Source organism: Cynocephalus volans, chromosome 17 (assembly GCF_027409185.1).
Source record: "Cynocephalus volans isolate mCynVol1 chromosome 17, mCynVol1.pri, whole genome shotgun sequence".
Taxonomy (NCBI): Eukaryota; Metazoa; Chordata; class Mammalia; order Dermoptera; family Cynocephalidae; genus Cynocephalus; species Cynocephalus volans.
In genome coordinates this window covers 5422524-5442477 of record NC_084476.1, presented here as the reverse complement: position 1 = coordinate 5442477, position 19954 = coordinate 5422524, and the positions used below count along the sequence as shown (strand labels likewise).

Sequence of the window (19954 nt, the reverse complement as noted above, 5' to 3'; positions counted from 1 at the left end):
CTCGGCTTCCCCACCTGTGCAGTGGCACAACTAAACTAAATCCGTGTTTACGTATCATTGGTGTAACAGCGCAAGATGATTTTAGACAGCTCACACATCAATTATTTTAACTTCATTTAAAAATAGTTTCAAATGTAATGTGTATTAGGAAAATAAGTGCATCAAAGCTATAATTTCAAGGATTCTGCTTAAGATGGGGCAAAAGAAGTTTCTTAATTTTTAAAAGTGAGTTGATCCAAGAAATGATTATGTTAAAATGGAAATGTGGTAGTGATTATATGAATCTTTACACGTGAAAAAATTTCCTAGAACAGTACACGCAACAACAAAAAAATGAGTGCAGGTAAAAATGGATGAAATCCAAATAAGGCTTACAGTCCACAGTACTGTGTGAGTGCCGGTTTCCTGGCTTTCACGATGTTCTACAGTTATGTTAGATGTTGTCACTGGGGAAAGCTGGGAGAAGAGCAGACCAAAGAACTCCATACTACTTTTGTAACTTCCTGTGAGTCTAAAATTATTTTAAAATAAGTGTAAAAAAATGGAAATGGTCAAAAGCGTGGGTGAATACCCGGATGACTAAGGACTGGAAATACTGGACCACAGTCTTCCTTGGACAGCTCTCCTGACAATCGCTGTGGAAGACACGCCAGGTTCTCTAGGGCAGACCATGTGTCCCCAGGCGCTTCCCCCATCCTGCCCACCAGCCGCCGACTTTGAACTCAGCTAGCTACTTTATTTGTGATTGGCCACTCAAGCAGTTTTAGAATTCTCTCTCTCTTTCCATCAGTTAACACTTTCCAAAGGAAACACGTTTGCTGGAGAGATGGACTTGGGTTTCCTAGTCTGAGCTCAGCTCCCCAGTGAGCAGGTCAGAGGCTCATGTGACCACAGGTGTTACCATGGCTGTGCCTCTGGAGACCCGGTGTACCTGAGAAGCAAACATGTTCTGGAAACTGGGCTCCAGCTTCCCGTTGGCCCTCAGAACCTTTGAGTGGCTGAGAGTTCTTCCAGTCCAGGTCCTAAAAGTCTTTGCCTCCCTGAGGTGCAGAAGGGAAAACTGAGGCACAGCCAGGGGCAGGGCTTTGCCTAAGGTCACACACTGAGCTGGGGGATAGTCAGGCCTGGAATCCAGAATGAGAGTTTCGGGGCTGCAGGGACACCTGGGCCTGAGGAGGAGGGGCTGGGGGCAAGACTCTGTGGCCCACGCGGGCGACCATCTCAGAGGCTGTGATGCCACCTCGAACTCTGGCTGCCCGCAGCTCAGGACCTGTGCTGAGGCCCCCCACAGTTCCCACAGACTCGGAATTGTCACTGTCACAAGAGCCCCTTGGAGACCAGTCCTACAACCGGCATTCCACAAATGGGGAAAGTGACAAAAGGAAGGGGCTTGTTCGAGACCCTCGGGCCAGCCGGCGACAGGGTGGCCCGGGTAGCCTGTGCCGTTTCCGCACCTCCCCCCCACCCCCGCCCCGGGGCCCGTCGAGGCGTCTTCAGCTCGAGGACCCCTTGGGGGTCACGGAGACCCAGGGCTCGGACACCCCGAGTCCCAGCTGCAGGTCCTCGCCGCGCACCCCGACACCGCCGTGGAGGCTCCCCCGACGGAGCCGCCGCCCGTGTCACCTGCATCAACTCGAACAGGTGATTCTTCTCCCCGTACTGGGACATTTCCGGGGGGACGAGGTGAGGGGCCGTGGTCTTGTCCATGTCGCCGCCGCCGCTCCCTAGCAACCACGTCGCCAGGGCCGCGCGTCCCGCGTCATCCGCACGAGCCGCGGCCCCGCCCGCCCGCGCCGTCCCCGGCGGGTCCCCGGCGGGTCCCCAGCCTCGCCTCCCCGCCCCGCCCTCCTCGGCAGACGCGCCCGGCGGCCTCGGGCAAGTCCTCCCCGACCCCGGCCTCGCTGTCCCCAACCAACCGCGCGTCTTAGCGGGGGTCGCCCTCGGGTCGCTCCCAGCCGTGCCCCCTGGAACGGTCCCCCTGTGCGCAGACCCCTGACACCACCCCGCAGGGTCCTGCTTCTGGTTCCGCCACGCTCCCAGGCTTCGAGGGCCAGCCCTGGCTCTGCTCTCTGGACCTCAGTTTCCCCATCTTTAAAATGAAGACGCTGGAGTAGATGTGGGGGAGGGTGCGTGAAGAGGGAGGGGCGTCCCCGAGGCGGGCGAGGGCCGAGGGTCGGGCAGCTGGGCGGCCACGTGACCCGGTTGCCACGGCACCGGCGGGAACAATCAGGCCCCGCCCCGCCTCCCAAGTCCTGGGAAGGGCCTCCCCGCCCCTGCGGGGCCCCAGACACCCACCGAGTCACTGCAGCTTTGGGGCGCTCTGCTGAGGCGAAGGCGGCTCTGGGACGAGCACGGGTAAAGAGGGCTGGAACCCCCAGCCGAAAACGGGGGGCGGCGGAGGCTGGGGACTGCGCGGGGGCACGGGGTGGGACGCGATGGGGAAGGAGCCGTGCGAGTCGTGTTAATTCCCAGTGGGGCGGGGGCAGCCCGGGCTTGGAGGCGGCGCTGAACCGGGAGCTCTGGCCCTTGACTTGTCATCAGGAGGGGCAGCTCTCTGATGGGTGCCGTCCACAAAACTCTGTCGTCTGTGCACATTGTGGAGAGGGGTACCGCGCGGTCGACCCAGACCCCCCAAAGTTCAGATCCTGGCTTCGCCTCTCACTTGCTGCTAAGCTTGGCAAACTTTACTTGCTCCGTGCCTCACGCTCCTCCCCTGGGAAGTGGGGGCTATTGAAGGATTCCAGGAGCTAATGTACTGAAGAATTAGACAGTAACCCGCACGCAGTCAGCGCACAATACACCGGCGCTACGTTAGTGAGTAGCGTTATCCCTGGGAAACAGGCACCTGCATTGTCATCTTACAGATGAGAAATCGGAAGGTTGCAAAGGGGAAGAGTAGTTGGCTGGGTGACTTTGGGCAAGTCCTTTCCCCTTTCTGGGCCTCTTTCCTCATCAGTAGTTGATGGGTGAGCATTAGAATCAGACGGCCCCTGTAAGAGCTTCTAATCCAAACTCCCTCATTTTACAGATGGATAAACTGAGGCCCAGAAAGGGGAAAAATGTTGGTCAGGGTCGCGGGCTACATCAAAGGCAGAGCCAGGGCTAGACCTAGGTGTCCCGACTCCACCCCTAGCCCCAGAGACATGCCCTCCAATGGCGAATGACATGCCCTCAGTAGTGCTGCCTCCTCCCCCCAAACTGATCCTCAAAGTGTGCACACCTTGGTAGGCCTGTCAAACCCACTGCAAAGACAGCTGGAGAAGAAAAGGAAGCTGCCTCCCCCTGAGCAAAGAACACAACCACCAAGCCTGCAATTTGCGCTGGAGAGGTTCAGCTTGCTTCCTGGACATTTCTGAAATGATTTGCCTTTCTCCTCATTTATTTTGAGCCCTAGGCGCTTTTCATACCATGATTTAATCTTCTTTAGCAGTCTGGAAAAATACAAATCAATTAAAGTCTAAAACCTATTGGGTAATCACTTTTCCTCCCTCCTCCTCCAGGTAGAGAAGGGCCTGCACCCTGTGCCTTTCATCCACACTAATTTGGCTGCAGTGACTCTTGTTTGAGGGACGATCACTTTGGATAGCTTATTACAGCTCCTCTCATGACATTCCTGGCATACATGTCACAAGTTGCTAGGATCAAGAACCAAGTCAGTTTTGCTCTCAGGGGCTCTTAGGGCCACCAGCCGAGGTAACGCTGTATCCCTGGAGAACTTGGCAGCCTCAGGAAGCCCCAAGAGGGTGGCAGGGAGCTGGGCACACAAAGGGCAGCCCCCTGAAAGCTAGTCCTCATTGCTCTGGGATGGGGAAAAGCAAAAGTCTAGTGGGAGTAGAAGCGTGGCCCAGGGGGTCTAGCTAGTGGATGAACCCTAGAAGGGGTCGGCAGCTTTTCAGCCCCTTGGCGTTCCCACCCTCCCCAGTCACAGTCAGTCTGATGTTTGGTGTGTTCGTCTCTAAGAGGCATTGCAGAGGGAGGGAGGAAGGGATCCACGTGAAGAGCTCAGACTTTTTAAGTCAGGCAGAGAGCTAAGAGAAGTCCTGGCTCACCCACTTCCTAGCCAGGTGGTCTAAGCTGCCTTCTCTGTCATGTGAGGATAATTGCACCTAGTGCTGTGGCGGGGCCTTGAGGTAATGTATGTCCGGGATTTCCCTAGAGCCCCCTCCGAGTGACCTGCTGCTCTCAAGAGGACTGGGGTGAGCCACCCCTCTTCAGGCTAGGGTCTTGTTGAAGGCCCTGCACCGCACCAACCCTCATCCTGCAAATGTCCCTCTTGCAGACCTATGGCCCTTTGTTCCCAACACTCCCACCCGCTTTCCTGCTTTGTTCCTTCTGGGCACTGTCCTTATCTAAAATACTATTCATTTCACTCCCCCTTACTGCCTGCCTCCCACTCTGAAAGATGAGTTCCTCCAGGGCACGAGACCTGATCTCTTTTGTCCAGTGCTGCATAGCCCAGCACCTGAGTGGTGTCTGGCACACAGTGTGAATGGACAAGTGGATGAACACGTGACGTGCTTTTCACCCCCATGACTCAGACACCTTCAGCAGTTCTTCTGAACGCTCAGCCTGACACCCGGGGTCCCTGCCCACTGCCCTCTTCTTCACCTGCTCACCGTAGTTCCACATCCTCACCCCTCAACCTCTAGCCCAGGGTCCCACCCCTGCTGCCCATCTGCTCCACCTCTCCAAAGCCCGCCTTCTTTTCGAGTCTGGGTTTAAACCTCCCCTCCTGCAGGAGGTCAAGCCCTCAGCAGCCCCTTCTTTTGAGGTGCACGCCATGCCTGTTGTGGTGTCTCCCACCATCACACACACACTGTGTAATCACAGACGCTCTGAAGACCATGCACCACCACATTCTGGGCTGCAGGGTCCACACCTTAGACCTGTCATCTCATGTGACACTCACCCCAAGGCTGGGAGGCTGATGTTAGGACCCAGAAGCTCAGAGAGCAGCTTGCCCAAGATCAGCCAGAATGGGTGGAACTAGGATTTGAACAAAAGGCTGTGTGACTCCAGGGCGTTATTAATCACTGCCAACCACAGCTCAGCATTATAGGGAAAGGCCAGGCTAAAAAGGCACGCTCCCCCTCTACCCTGGAAACCCACCATGTGCCACTCTCTGACTTTTCTAAGTGTTCATCTTCTGAATCATTTGGAAGCCCTTGGCCCGAATTAGGGCGAGGCAGGGGATGCACTTGCCTTGGTGAAAAACTTAACAAGGTGCCTAAAACTCCATAATCAGGATAAATATTTTAATGCAATATTTCAAAAAAAAAAAAAAATAAAAATCAGTGCCAAAAATCCATTCAGAATAGATAAAAAATTTAAATAAAGACAGGATCGGTATTAATGATTTTTCCTTTTGCCTCAAGTTTCAATATGGCAAGGTACAGCAATTCTTCCTTTAAAATTCTGACATTTTGTTCTTTGTGAACTTTTTGGTTAACTTTTTTTTTCTATTTTCTTTTTTAAAAATATTTTATTTTATTTTGTAAAAATACAATGTGGTTGATTATTGTGGCCAATTACCGAAAACTCCCTCCCTCCTCCATCTCCCCCCTCCCTCCCAACATGTCCTTTCTGTTTGCTTGTCTATCAGTTTCAAGGAATTGTAATGGTTCTGTCTTCTTCCCCCCTGCCCTGGTTATTTTTGTGTTTATTTATTTTTAGCTCCCACCAATAAGTGAGAACATGTGATATTTCTCTTTCTGTGCCTGACTTGTTTCCCTTAATATAATTCTCTCTTGGTCCATCCATGTCATTGCAAATGGCAGTATTTCATTTGTTTTTATAGCTGAGTAGTATTCCATTGTGTAGATATACCACATTTTCCGTATCCACTCATCTGATGATGGACATTTGGGCTGGTTCCAACTCTTGGCTATTGGAAAGAGTGCTGTGATGAACATTGGGGAACAGGTATACCTTCAACTTGATGATTTCCATTCCTCTGGGTATATTCCCAGCAGTGGGATAGCTGGGTCGTATGGTAGATCTATCTGCAATTGTTTGAGGAACCTCCATACCATTTTCCATAGAGGCTGCACCATTTTGCAGTCCCACCAACAATGTATGAGAGTTCCTTTTTCTCTGCAACCTCGTCAGCATTTATTGTTCACAGTCTAAATAATTTGACCTCTCTTGATTGCCAAGCTTTTTGTCACCCCCTTAAATTTTGCACAGAGGTGAGTGCCTGCCCTTCCTCCTCTTGGTCCTGGCCTTGGGTAAGGCTGATGACACGAGAGTCAAAACAGAAAACCACCATGGCCCAGTCTGCTGGGTGTGCTCCTTGGATGGCGGGGAACCTGCCAAGGATATGGCAGGTGTTCGATAAACAATGGGTCCCCCACCCAATCCCACAACCCTGGCTCCCCTTCCCTGCTTGTGCACTGAGTATGGGGAAATTGAGCTGGAAGGAGACCACTGTCCTGCCCAGCCCTTGACCAGGCCCACCCCCAGGGGAGCTGCAGCTGCCCGTGTCTGTTGGCAGACTTGGCAGCATTGTGGCTCCTGCCATGGAAGCATGCTGTTATACTTACAGAAGGCCCCCTCGGGTTTATGGGGCATGATTGTCAGGGTCCCTCCTGCGGCAGCTCCTCTAAGGCAGCCTTGCTGCGTTTCGGCTCCCAGGAATGTGGCTCCCTGGCTCCTCTTGCTAAAGAGCCCCTTCCCCAACTTTCTCCAGGTTCTCTGACTTAGTGCACACGTCATTTTGTGGAGGCCATCTTCTGGTCTGTTCTTGCGTTTCCTTTCATCCCCTGATGCCATCTCCTCTTGCCATGGAGACGTCCTTCTCAGCGCCAGCCCTGCTCTGGGTTCCGGATGCTGAGGGGACCCAGCAGATAGAAGTGCCTCCCAGCTCCATTCTATTCTGGCTCCTCTTCACCTGGGACCTGCTTGGAAGCCTGGAATGTGCCTTCCCCATCCCTGTCCTTGCCGAGCATTCTGGTCCCTTCCACTTCCGACATTTCACTTGGACCCTACCTCTGCATGGCCACCTGTGACTGCTGCTCATGTGGCACAGGCTGGCATATTCTGCCTGGACTCTGCATGTGCTGGTGCCTGGTGGCAGTGGAGGGGCAACAGATGTGGCCGCAGCAAGGACGTGGGTTAGGCATAAGGAAGCCTGGGACCCAGGGTGTCTGGCACAAACTCACTGTGACACCCAGGGCAAATCCCTTCTGTTTGGAGTTTAGTCCCCCGTGACTTCTTGAAGTTAAGGTGAGTTGACCTACTAAGGTCCCTTCCAGCTCAAACATTCCATAAATCTGTGATCTGGGCATTTTGCATGTGCTCAGCAAAATTGTGATGTCATGGAGCACAGAACCACAGAACTCACAGCCTTTTCTGCTCACAGGAGGATTCTAGACACATTGTGGACCACCTGAATCTCACCAGGGACCGTCTGTGAGGTGCCAAACAAGAGCACTTCCCACAGCATTAATGTTACTAACCAGGATCATTCCAGCAATTAATGTGGGGGCAGGGAGGAGATGGCCAGGCACCAGCCCTGCCCTGGGAATCAGCAAACCTGAGATTAGGGCTCCTGCCCACAGCACAGAGCAGGGAGACAGGCATCTTCTCAAACTAGACAACAAAGTGCTGACCCTTCCCCTGCGTAGGCCATTGGAGTGCTGTTCTTGCCCACTAATTGTAGAACAGCAGATGTTTTAAAATAATTTGGTCCAAACTAATATTTTGCTGATTTCACATCCTGTAGCATATTCCTTGATCCCAGGTTTTGCTGGCACAGCAGGGAGGCACTGGAGGCTGTGTGTGCGTGTGAATGAGATGGAGAGAGAAAGACACACACACACACACACACAAGATACAATCTGGAGACACTGGAGGCTGTGTGTGCGTGTGAATGAGATGGAGAGAGAAAGACACACACACACACACACACACGATACAATCTGGAGACACTGGAGGCTGTGTGTGCGTGTGAATGAGATGGAGAGAGAAAGACACACACACACACACACGATACAATCTGGAGACACTGGAGGCTGTGTGTGCGTGTGAATGAGATGGAGAGAGAAAGACACACACACACACACACACACAAGATACAATCTGGAGACACTGGAGGCTGTGTGTGCGTGTGAATGAGATGGAGAGAGAGACACACACACACACACAAGATACAATCTGGAGACACTGGAGGCTGTGTGTGCGTGTGAATGAGATGGAGAAAGACACACACACACGCGCGCGCGATACAATCTGGAGACACCGTACACAGCTGAGGGAAGGAGATCACATTTCATGGCAAAGAATGTGCCCTTGGAGGGTAAATGGACAAGGGTCAGGCTTAGCTCTGTCACGGACAACCTGGGGGATCTTGAGCAAATGTGCGACCTCCCAGGGCCTGTTTCCTTCTTAGCAAAATGGGATGAAAACAGTGCCTGCCTGTCAGGGTTGTGGGGAGATACTCAGATCAGTGCTCTGCTGAGAGGGGCCAGGCATCCTTCTCACCACAGGATCCTTCCTTCTGGAGCTGGATCCACATTTCTGGCCCTTGGGACCTGATCGCTGTCCTCTTCCTCCCCGTAGATTCCTCCTCTCCTGTAAATGACCAAGAAGGAAGACAATGAATGAGGTGAAAGAATCCCTTCGCAGCATCGAGCAGAAGTACAAGCTCTTCCAGCAGCAGCAGTTTACCTTTATTGCTGCTCTGGAGCACTGCAGGGAGAATGCCCATGACAAGATCCGGCCCATCTCCAGCATTGGACAGGTGGCACCCCCACCAGGGTTAGCGGGTGGGATCATTGGGGACCTGCCAGACTCAGAGACTCCTGGGCGTCTTCAAGCCCAGTGTCTTCTCTTGAAAGATGAAACAGCTGGGGCCCAGGGAGGGTAAGCACGTTTGTGCCAAAATCAGGACTCAGACCCTAACTGGAATGAGTCATTCATTCATTCTCCCTGCAAATACATGACTGAACAACACAGTAGTTATAGAGATGGGCCCAAGACTCAGCCAGCCAGGGCTTAAGTCCTGAATCCACCCCATGCTACCTCTGTGACCTCGGGCCAGCGAGTTCACCTCTCTAAGCCTCAGTTCCCTCATCTGTCATGCAGATTCAGTGAAGTCATCCAAGGAAAACTCAGTTCAGGGCTGGCCTGTACCAAGCACTCAAAGAGTGTCCAGTGTTATCTGCCAGTATCTGAGTACTGGAAATTTACTGGTGACCATACAGATATGGTCCCTGTCATCAGATTCCACTGGGGTTTGAGAAACTGTGACATGCCAAGCACATTGCTAGTTGCTTTTGCAGATGTTTTTATTTAACCCATGTTTCCTCCAAGGTTAGCTACTGTCCAAGTTCTCTCTATAGGACTTGGAGGCCTCGAGACCGAATGAACCTTCCAGAAAGTTAGGGGCTTGAGCCACAGTGCAGTTAGAAACAGCACGGGCCTCTCAGAGGGAAAAGATGCTGCCGGTGAAGGAGTCAGCTTGTCGAAGGACACCCGCTCCCAGACCTAGGGGACAGGACTCAGAACTCTTAGGAGAGGGCCGGCCCGTGGCTCACTCGGGAGAGTGCGGTGCTGATAACACCAAGGCCAACGGGTTCGGATCCCATATAGGGATGGCCAGTTAGCTCACTGTGTGAGCATGGTGCTGACAACACCAAGTCAAGGGTTAAGATCCCCTTAGTCATCTTTAAAAAAAAAAAAAAAAAAAAGAACTCTTAGGAGAAACAGGACCCCAGAGAACAAGCAGCTCTTGCTAGCAGTATCCTTTAAAAAGTTTCTTTTCTAATTTTTGTAAAATTTCTCGATTTTTTTAACTTGCAAAATATTGAACGTCCAGAAAAGGAAAGAACACCCATGTAACCTTAACCTAGATTCACCAATTTGTAACATTTAGTCACACTTGCCCGTGCGTGTGCCCCTGAACTATTTGAAAGTAAACTGGCTACATCTTTTTCAAAGCTCAGTCCTCCAAGGGCACTGAATGAGTTTTCAACTTCCAAAAGTAGCCCCTGAGACCCTGCCCCTGTCACAACCTACATCAGTGCTGTGTGACTCTGCCGCTCCTGCGCATAAAGGAGTGGCCTTCCTGCCTTAAGTACAACCCAAGCTCTTGGTAAACAATGGCCCTGTCTTCTGACTCTCCATCTGAGGTTTTGACTCTCCACCCTCTCCTCTCTACCAGAACCAGAGGTGTCGAAAGGTCCCTGCACACATACCAGGTAGTCCAGTGACGCTACTGTTGTAGTTACAGCACGGTGCAGGCACCTCCTCCTTACCTCCTCCAGGTGCCTGTGCAGGTGGTGCAGGTGCATGTATCAAAAGCCTCTTCCCCCTCACAAAGCTGCTGTGTGCCTGGCAATACTTGGGAAAGAACCACTTCAGATTGTTTGGGAATACATCCCTTGGCAACAAAAAGGCAACTGGTTATAGAAGAAAAACCCTGGTTTAGACTTAGAACTTTTTGGGTGCTGGAGGAGGAAGGTCATAGCTCCTTCCATCATCAGATTGTGGAGACAGAACTATTGGACTGTGAAATGGGTCAGCTAATTCTGCCTGGAACTGACTCTGGTCCACAGGGCCTCCAGCCCTGGCCCAACCTCAGATTGCAGAGTCTTTGGGCAGTCCCAGGTAACTCTGGAGAAAGTCCAACCCAGGAAGGATCCCCATCCCCCTACCAAGGAAAAGAGGTGACAGGAGGTCAGAGTATTGATTCTTAATTAGCACCTTCTATGGCTTAAGAAAGGTTTCCATACTTCCACATCTAAAACATTTTCTCACGGGAGTTTAAAACTTTTATTTTTGGTATTTAAGCTTGTGATCCTCCTAGAGCTGATTTTTGAATACGGGGTAAGGTCAAGAGCACATTTTGTGTTCTCAAATGGATCGTCACTTTCCCCAGCTCCATTTACTGACCTGTCCTTCCTTTCTCTACCTTGTAAACGCAGTAAAACTAAAGCCCAAGGGATTCTAGTTTTTTCTATTTCCTCCTCAGTATGGGTGGCCCAACCCAGCAGTTCTCAAAGTGGGTCCTCTAAGTGGGACTATCGGATAAGAAGTCAGGGACTAGCTCCTTTTGCTTTAAGTGGTATGGGGACTGGCGAGGGGTATGGGCTCAGAGCCGTTGACTGGGAGGTGAAATTGGCTAAGCCACTTCCATTGGTGCCCTGAGCAGCTTATTTCATCTCTTTGAATCCCAATATTCAAGGTTTTTGTCTGTAAAATGAGGGCTGAATAATGTACCTACTGTGAATAGGGTTTAGGTGGGGAGTAAGTGAGATCAGGCCTGCAAAGCATCTGCACAGCGCCTGGGACACTTGATGATGTTAGCTATGTATAGTGTTCTGTATGTTAAAATGCTTAAATGTTACTGGCATCTCTCCTGTGAATCTGGCAGGGGGGAGGGAATAGGGTGGTGATTCTGAATGTCTGCCCCATAAACCAACTGGGATCTGGGTTGGCATGTCCCCAGCTCACGCTGCGTTGGCCTCTGCAGGTGCAGAGCTACACAGAACACTACTGCAACAATTCCACGGACCGGCGGATCCTGCTCATGTTCCTGGACATTTGCTCGGAGCTGAACAAGCTCTGCCAGTACTTCGAGGCCCTGCACTCTGGCAACCCGGTCACCAACAACCTCCTCGAGAAATTCAAAACCCTTGTCAGCCAAAGCAACGATTTAAGCAGCCTCAGAGCAAAGTAAGTTCCTTCTGGTCCCGTTCTTGAGGCCTCAGCGTACACCTGTGGGGAGGCCTTTTTTGAGGGGGCAGGTAACTCTGAACTGTTTCTGTCCTTTGTTGCGTGGATCAGGTGGCTGCTGTACAGACTGCCCTAGGTGAGAAATCCTGGTGCTGCTAATTTACTGGAATGACTCTGACTCAATAAAACCTTTTTAATATCAGGCCATAGATGGCAAGACCCAGAGCATCTCACTGGATTTAGCCCCCCAGGCCAAGGGTTATAACAGCAGTTCCCAGAAACCACAGAGATCCTAACTAGCAGGCAAGCAAGCGGGACCCCCATCGGAGCTATGTCCATGAGCACCACTACTGAGGCTTCCTCATCCTGACACAGGGAAGCCACAGCAGAATGTGCCAGTCTCGAGGACAGTCTAGATATTAGGGTAAGAGGCAAAGGGCCTTACCAGCGTTTTTGAAAGATTATAGCGGGTTCATTCCTCAGCCTGATCCAGGTTTCCAACAACTGCAGGTAGGCGGTTCGTAACTTCTGCTTTTCACACCAGACTTACCTGGGGCTCTTGGTCCCCCAAACCTGCTGAACAGAATCTCCCAGACCAGAGAGCCTGAGTGTGGTGTGTGTCCAGTTTTGACCCCCCTGCAGTGGTTCTACTGGGCCCACGGCTGGCAGCTGCTTGCTGCGGCCTGGCAAGTCCCTGGAGTGTGGGCTCACCCGGACCCCTGTGCTGTCCTGCAGATATCCTCATGACGTGGTGAACCACCTCAGCTGTGACGAGGCCAGGAACCACTACGGAGGTGTGGTCAGCCTCATCCCCATTGTGATAGACTTAATGAAAGAATGGATCGCCCACTCGGAGAAGCTGCCCCGCAAAACGCTGCAGCATGTGAGTGGGCCCCCAGCAAACCAGGAAGCCACGGGGGCAGCTACTCATCCTGCCCAGACTTCGGGCACCCAGCCTGGGTTAAGAAAACCCAAGTGTAGGCAGCTCACAAAAGACAGCCTCAAGCCTAGGGGGAAAGACAAAGGATATTCAAAACCGCCCTGGAGACCACCTGGTGGGAAACTGTAACTCAAAGGCAGGGAGCTGCTCCATCGGTGGGGGTGCTTTGTTACTTAATTTGGTTTCCACTGGTTGATGCATTTTCATGGGCATCCACAGTCCCTGCCACTTATTAACCACAAATGAGATTGCCAATATATTACTGAGAATCTCTCTCCCTGGCTTGCTTTAACTTCCAACTTTTCTGCCTCTTAAGCCTCAGGCTCTGTGCTGATGAAGAGGATCCCCACTTACACAAGTTGCCTAAATAGTTGGCATTGGTAGAGGGTGTCCCAGGAAACACTGAGCTGCCCACCAGGTTCTCTTTGAGCCTCACCCACCACAGTGCCAGGCCTGCCTACGTTGTGGGCTCCAGTGAGCCATCACCAGCTGCAACCGTAGGCAAGGCACAGGCTCTCTTTGCAAGACAGGGATGCTCCCGCCTCAGACCAAGGGGGAATGAACCCACCTTCCCCTCTCCTTTACTCGAGCGAGGGAGACCATGACAAAAGCCAGAAGAATTCTGATTTTGTGGTTCCTGTACAAGGACAGTAACCTGTTTTTCACAGCATAGTCGTGGCCCAAACATTGTAAAATGTGTCCCTGGCTTCTGAGCTTGCCAGAAGTGATGTCTCACTGTTCGTTTTTCCCTTCACAGGGGACGACTTAGCTTCAGTATTGTTGCTTCCTCAGGGGGAGACAGTCAAGAATAAAAAGTGTTCTACCAGCTCTCTGCCTGGCTTGGCTTCCTGGGAGTGATCCCTGAAAGAAAACCCACATTTCTCCCAAGACATCCAAGGACACTGGGCAATGGCCACACACGCAAAACCACTGGCAGCTAGCAGAGAGAGAAACCACTGCAGACAGGTGCATGCCCATCTCCAGAGTTTGCTTCTAAGAGCCTCATGCCAAAGATCCACAGAAGGCCAGCATTTAGACATTTCTCCAGGGGTGGAAAGTAACTCTGTTAGAGACCTATTCAGAAAAGAAAACCTCAGCTTCCTAGACAAATTAAAAACTGCCAAGTCTCCATTTCAAAAGAGCTGCTTCTGCCATTAAAATGGGCAGAGCAATACTGATTTCCAATCACGGCCAGGCGGAGGCAAACAACTGAAAACCACAAACACTTGAGACATTGCAAAAAAAGCTCTTCATCGCTGCTCCTTACATGTGTCCCAAGCCAAGAGATCGTAAGCCAGGTGGATCTCAAAGTCGTGTAAAGGCAGTTTCCTGCCATCTTCCAAATACCTGAAGGGCATAGAGGAGGTGGTGATGATAGCTGCACTTTTTCCTTGGTACACTCAGAAAACACAACCAGCAAGGCTTAGGGTTAGTGAGCTCTAAAACGTCAGTTGGGTTCCACCAAAAGAACTACATGAATCCCAACATGCCAGACATCCCCTAGGAACGTAGGCACTGAAAGCAAGGCTTGGCAGCAGTGCAGACCGGCAGGCTGCCTGGCTTTGAGGGTTTCTCTGATAGAGATGACTCAAGTCACACACACCCCTGCCCCCACCACCCACCCAAACATGCCACTGCCACTTTTTAGGGAAGAGCATGAATTCAAGGCAGATAAAGGCAGGATTTGTGGCTGAGATAATTTGCCACAACAAAAAGAATCTTACAGACACTAAAGCCAAAATCCATTGTCAGCCCTCTCCAGCCACACAAGGTAACCAATCCAGACCCTAAGGCTTTTTTATCTTTGGACTAGTTCCCTACTTCACCCCAAGGCCAGCATAAGTCACTCCATGTCACAGCAGAATAGTGCAAAACAATAAATTTTTATTTGTTCACAGTTAAACACAAGCAACTGCCTTGACATTTTAGAACATTCTAAGAAGGACAGCAAACCCTTTTGATGCCAATTCTCATTCACTAAGATTGTACCATTTTCTCTTGCAGTTCATATTTATGGCCTCTGATGTGGATGGTTTGACATGCTTTTAAGATGGGGTAGGAAAGTTTAAACCTTTTGACAAGAGATGACTTGATTTAACTAAAAGCAGTCAAAAAAATGTTTCTTTCACTGATGGGACCCCTTTAAACTGCAAGTTAGCCACATATGGTTCACCATGATTGAATTATAAAACTAGATTATGTCTTAGCAAAATCTGTTCCTCCATAATATATTTGTGGTCCATAGAAGTCTTCTGAAAAGTGATCACTGATTCTTCCTAGTGTAAAATGCATGGCTGCCTCTTTGATAAGCTGAAGTATTTGCTACGTAGAGCAGCACCATACCCTCTTGTCCAAACACTGTATCAAGGTGGAAAAAGGGAGGGAGGGTTTGGTCTGGGGGTTCTCAAACTCTCAACGTCTCCTTTAGAAGATTATTCCAATGGTTAAACCAGCCTACTTATCACATAGGATGGCTAATTTTGTGGCATTGGGTGGGGGGTGGGGTGGAGAAAGCTCCTCGCCTTCATGAACTCGTTTCAAGGCTAAAAGCCAATTGTGGGTGCAGGTGCTCAACTATCCCGGGCAGGTCCCCTTGTAGCTACAGCCACTCTTCTCTTGGGTGAGCACACATGCTGCAGGAAGGCATGGAAAAGACGGAAATGCCACTCCCCTGGGCACAATGAAGAGTCACAGATGGGGAAACAAGCCACAAGGGGACAAAGGTCACAGCAGCAGCTAAGGGGCCAGTCCCCAACCTAAACTTGTTCTGTTACAGACAAAATGCTTAGTCAAGTGCAATCGATTACTTTGCAGTGACCTGCGGAGGGGGGATTGGGGGACCAGAGGCAGGTGTCACAGAACTCTGGATGTAAACAGATACACAGACATCTTCAGACTGGATACATTTCCAATACTCACTGCAAGTCACTTTTAAAGCACGTACCTTGGAGAGTGAAAACACAGCAGGTAAGGGGTGCTGATGAGGGTCAATGCACACAAGGCAACTTCCTTCCCAAGTGAGGCCGACTCTCCTGGGTGGGCCTGGGCTTCTCGGGGACCACTCTCCAAAAGTGTCCACAAGGGTGGGCAGCACTCCTCTCCACCGCACTTCCAGGTGGAGCCTCGGCACTGCCCAAACCCTCCTCCAGCCTGTTTGCACTTCCTCCTGTCTCTTTGTGCTTCAGGGAGAAAAACCGAGCATCGTCACGCAGTACTTGTGTATGCTGTTCAGTTCGTTCTTTCTGGCTTCAAGTGGTATGTTCTAGCATTTGGTAGAAATTCCCACTGGCTAGTCACAGCACACTTTGGTTCTGTTGTGTGCCCAGAAACGTGAACCCCATTTTCTATTCTTGATTGCAAGTCTGAGCCTCTGTGGTCCAGCTCACATCCCCACACCTTCTGATGTACCCTCCTTTGCACAGCTGCTGGAGTTTTATCTTTCTACACAAACACTGGAAACTATATGTGCTGCTTCACATGGGGATGGCTCTGAGTCCAGGGTTTTGTTTCCTGTTGTCCTGTTTTGCCCAGTAATGTGCTGGCCTCTGGCACGGTGGCATGGTGGGCTGACTTTTCTGTCTGTGGCTTCCAGGACCTTTTCATGGGTTTCTTACAGTTTACCTTCTAAGAATAGTTTGGACCATTTCCCCCAATCACATAAATTTTGGCTTACAAATTAGTTCATCTATCATCTCTCCACTCAGAGCTTAATAAGAACCTTCTACAGCTTATTCCCCCAAATTAGACAGTTTTCTCTCCTGAAAAACTGTTGGCAAACGTAGAGAGGTCACTGTCTGCCCACCTGCCTTAGTAAATCTGGTCCTAGCACTTATCTCCAAGGACATCTTTTTAAAACCTCCCAATCCAAGAAATGACCTTGCCCTCTTACCTTTGGATTTTAGTCAGTTTTCTTATATTATGACCGTGTATTTCTTTCAACCCCATAGTAACAATTTTTATACACTTTATGGCAGAGCCTTGTCAAAAGCTTTTTAAAAATCCATAAAAGTTCTATCAGATAGAGATCTGTGTGCTTATTTACCTGTAGTAGATCCAGGAACTCATTTTCTCTGTATCTTCCTATCCCCACCCCCTCCCACCCCCCAAAGAATATTGTAGTGCTCCTTCTTGAACGAATCCCATGCTGCACAAGAAGCAGATGCCAGTCTTCTCAGGGCCTGTGCTGACCCTGGTTAGTGTCAGGTGGGAACTGGAATAGGTTATGCACACCAGCCATACAGGCACACTTGCTCACAGTGATTTCTGGATGGTGCTATCCAATCCCAAAATTTCTGAATACCAAGCTGCTTCATCAGTTTCAAGGTGGGCTCTGCTCGCAACACTAATTGTTCTACTATCTTTGCTGGGGCCTGAATTGCGTCTTGGGAGTTGTTCTTCTATCACCTTTCCACTCTTGGCAGGTTTATTACTTTCAAAACAAAATAAAACAAAAAACCTTAGTATTGACTCTGGAGTCCTCTGCAACATTAAAGCCTAAATTTTCAATCCTCCAACCTTAGTTGAATAAAACCCATGGCCTCCTAGAACTCAAAAGAACCTGAGCTGGAGCTCACCTGGTCCACCTTGGTTGTGAAGCTCAGCAAGGGACATCCAGGCTGGAGGGATGTACCGAGGGCCCCACGCACAAAGACTGTCCACAGAGCCTCCAGTCTCAGCCTTCATCCACCCTACCAGGCTGCCTCTTCTCTTCCTACGTTTTTACAATCTGTCCATTTTTAAAATGTTTTTTTCTTTCTTACATTGGCCTCCTGTCCTTTGCCAATTAAGGAAAAGGCTTTGATTTAATTGCCTGGTATCTTTGTTCTGCAGCACAGATCTCTTATGCTTGGGAAGGGGGAAAGAACTTAAAACTGGTTTTCATAGTTAACCTACAACACTTTTTTTTCCCTTTCTGAATCTGTTCATGCTTTCCTCTTTAAAACTAAACTAGGTAACTAGGATGTATTGGATTTCAAGCTTTCCTTTGGACAAAGCTGAATTAAACATGGGGTGTCACTAACACTCCACATTGGACATCCAGCAGCAACTGCCACCCCATGCTAGGCTAACAGCATTTGGAGACATTCCCTCTGTGGGCTGGGAATCAGTCACACCCAGAAATCCTGTACCGACCAGGTCTTCTGCCAGTATAGCCATGGGGATATGGGGTCTCTGTCTAGTTCCCTTTAGTTAGAGATGACAGCGTATTTATTGCCACACTTACAAAAAAAGAAACACTTTCACCCTTACGTGCTGGAAACTTCAGGATGCAGTAGGATTTCGTACCATTAGTTTCTTCTATCTCTTCATGGCTGAACCCTTCTATTCTTTCTACTGAAAGAATAGAAACAGGAAAACCAAGTTCACCGGCTCTTTCCTACCAAGTCTCTCCTTGCCTCATCTGGATCACCAGGCAACAATTCTTGGGCTTCTAGCATTTATTTCAGGAGCATCTGCTGAGTTTGGATTCTCTGCCACTGCCAGCATTCTGACTGGTGTCACCCCTCGTGAGCAGCTGAGGCAACCCAGTGGGGACACACAGTCAGCCTCTGTCAATACTCTCCCAGACTCTGCTTTCAATTTCTCTGCTGTTACTAACACAGGAGGGTGTGACAACATCAAGCTCCCTAGAGAGTCAGTCCCTGAAAAGTAGAACTGATGTGGAAAAGCCACTACCTTTTTTGGTGGCCTAAAACTTACCACAGAGAGGCAGCCCTAACAGCCTGAGACATGATGGTCATATAAACTGTGAAGAAACTCTTTGGACCTTCATAGCCTTTCTGCTGCAGCATCACGAAGAAGCTGACATAAACAAGGGGCGCACGTGAACACAGAGAGAGGCAAAAGACAGAGTTTAACCAAAGGCTCAGCTAGACAAGACCAGCCTGGAGGTGCAGTCCCTCAGGCTCAGCTGTCTCTTGGATAACTTCTCCTGCTCCTTGCCTCCTGCAGAGAACAGATTTTGCCACCTACACACCAGCCTGTGGTCAGAATAGTACCAGCATTGAAGCAAACACCAAATAAATAAGAGGTAGTGGGGGGAAGGAGGGACAAGAGCTTTCCCAAAGGATAAGTATGGTCTCTACAGTGCAGCTGTAGATTTTTGAAACAACAGGCATTTGTTCACACAGAACTTTCCAGGAAGCTTATCAGAACCGCCAAAAGAACGGAAGGGTGAATACACTATTGTTTTTCTAGATCTGCTGCTTCAGATGCTGAACTTCAGAACCAAAAAGCAGTGGGAAAATCTCATGTAAAAGCTTTCATGTGAAAACAGTCAGCTTTGCAGGCTACATCCTCTTAGAAGGGACAAAACCAGACTTACCTGCAACGCCACCAACTACCTGGCCTAACCAAGAGTGAACCCAGTTGTCTGAGCTTCAGGAAAGCAGAAAGTGGTGTGTTAGACTCAAAGATTAAGTTTGGCCTCATATTGCACAGGTTCAAAGGACGCAACCATTTTGGAGAAAAAACTACTGAGGAATACAAACTGGCCCTCCAATTAGTACACACTGCTAGGTCAGTGAAAGAGAGATTTGGGGGTGGGTTGAGGGGAAGGTTAAGAGGCATTTCCATGACAGATCCAAAAACCGTTCTGCATTCAGTCAGCTGTCAAAAGGACCTCCAACCCATTTCCATCAGATGAGACAGCCACTCAGACCCTGGAAACAGGAAAGCTTTGAAACGTGCACTCACACCTCCTGTTCTATGCCAACGATATACAAGTTAACACTGATTGACCCCCATCCTTAGCTGTGTTCATGATGTGTCTCGTTGTAGTCCATGATACGAAGCTGTCCAACACTGTCGGAGTTTGGGGGAGATGGATGTGGGCCATCTAGGTTCAGGGGAGTCTTGGCTTCCACACCCGAGTCTTTGCCCACTTCTGTCTTTAGGGTTTCAGAAAGGCTACTGATGGTCATGCCGTCCTCATCACACTGGCTCTCACTCTTATTACGAAATAACTCTCGGGCCTTCATGCCCAGGAAGCTCTTTGAACTGGGAAGTGAGCCAACAGTTGTAGGGATGCTGGTAGAGGGCTCTCCCATAGTAGTTTCCCACCGACTGCTGAATGGGCCTGCCCTTTGGCTTGGGGGCTTCTCTGGGGTAGAAAGCTCACTGCTGCTGCTGCTGCTGCCTCCACCTCCTCTACTTCCACTACTACCCCGGGTGCTGCCAGGCCTGGGAGTCTTGGTCTCACCATTGTGGCCAGATGCCTCTTCACTGTGCCCTACCATGGAATCTGAGCAGCCGTCATTACAACAGTCGAGCCTGTAAGAAACCCAAAGAGGAAAAAAGCAGTTGGTGACTGTAGTCTCTACGTTGGAGAGATGTGGA

At 50.1% G+C, this 19954-nt stretch overlaps 3 protein-coding genes across 9 annotated transcripts in view; 1 reads left to right on the top strand and 2 right to left on the bottom strand.

Moving 5' to 3' along the window:
- The window catches only part of AK8 (adenylate kinase 8), a 122056-nt gene extending 120349 nt beyond the window's left edge, over positions 1 to 1707 (bottom strand). For both annotated transcript variants that reach the window (XM_063082610.1, XM_063082611.1), the window contains exon 1: positions 1624 to 1707. In XM_063082610.1, coding sequence (XP_062938680.1) covers positions 1624 to 1707 — 84 coding nt within the window. The remainder of the gene's footprint in view (positions 1 to 1623) is intronic.
- A 6600-nt stretch (positions 1708 to 8307) lies between these two features.
- TSC1 (TSC complex subunit 1) overlaps positions 8308 to 19954 on the bottom strand; it is a 53366-nt gene continuing 41719 nt past the window's right edge. For 5 of the 6 annotated variants that reach the window (XM_063081516.1, XM_063081520.1, XM_063081517.1 and 2 more), the window contains one exon: positions 14481 to 19888. In XM_063081516.1, coding sequence (XP_062937586.1) covers positions 19366 to 19888 — 523 coding nt within the window. In that variant the 3' untranslated portion in view covers positions 14481 to 19365. Of the gene's footprint in view, positions 8572 to 14480; positions 19889 to 19954 lie in introns of those variants that run through there. The other variant, XM_063081521.1, reaches the window with a different exon arrangement.
- On the top strand, positions 8597 to 12745 carry SPACA9 (sperm acrosome associated 9). The gene is made up of 3 exons (XM_063081511.1): positions 8597 to 8740; positions 11474 to 11676; positions 12412 to 12745. The coding sequence occupies exons 1-3, from the start codon at positions 8597 to 8599 to the stop codon at positions 12743 to 12745; spliced, it is 681 nt and encodes a 226-aa protein (XP_062937581.1).

What these genes read in the sequence shown, in the direction of transcription:
- SPACA9 (XM_063081511.1), top strand. Translation starts at nt 8,597, where the DNA reads ATGAATGAGGTGAAAGAATCCCTTCGCAGCATCGAGCAGAAGTACAAG. An exon ending in CCATCTCCAGCATTGGACAG is followed by an intron (nt 8,741 to 11,473) that starts GTGGCACCCCCA and finishes TGGCCTCTGCAG; the next exon opens with GTGCAGAGCTACACAGAACA. An exon ending in TTAAGCAGCCTCAGAGCAAA is followed by an intron (nt 11,677 to 12,411) that starts GTAAGTTCCTTC and finishes GCTGTCCTGCAG; the next exon opens with ATATCCTCATGACGTGGTGA.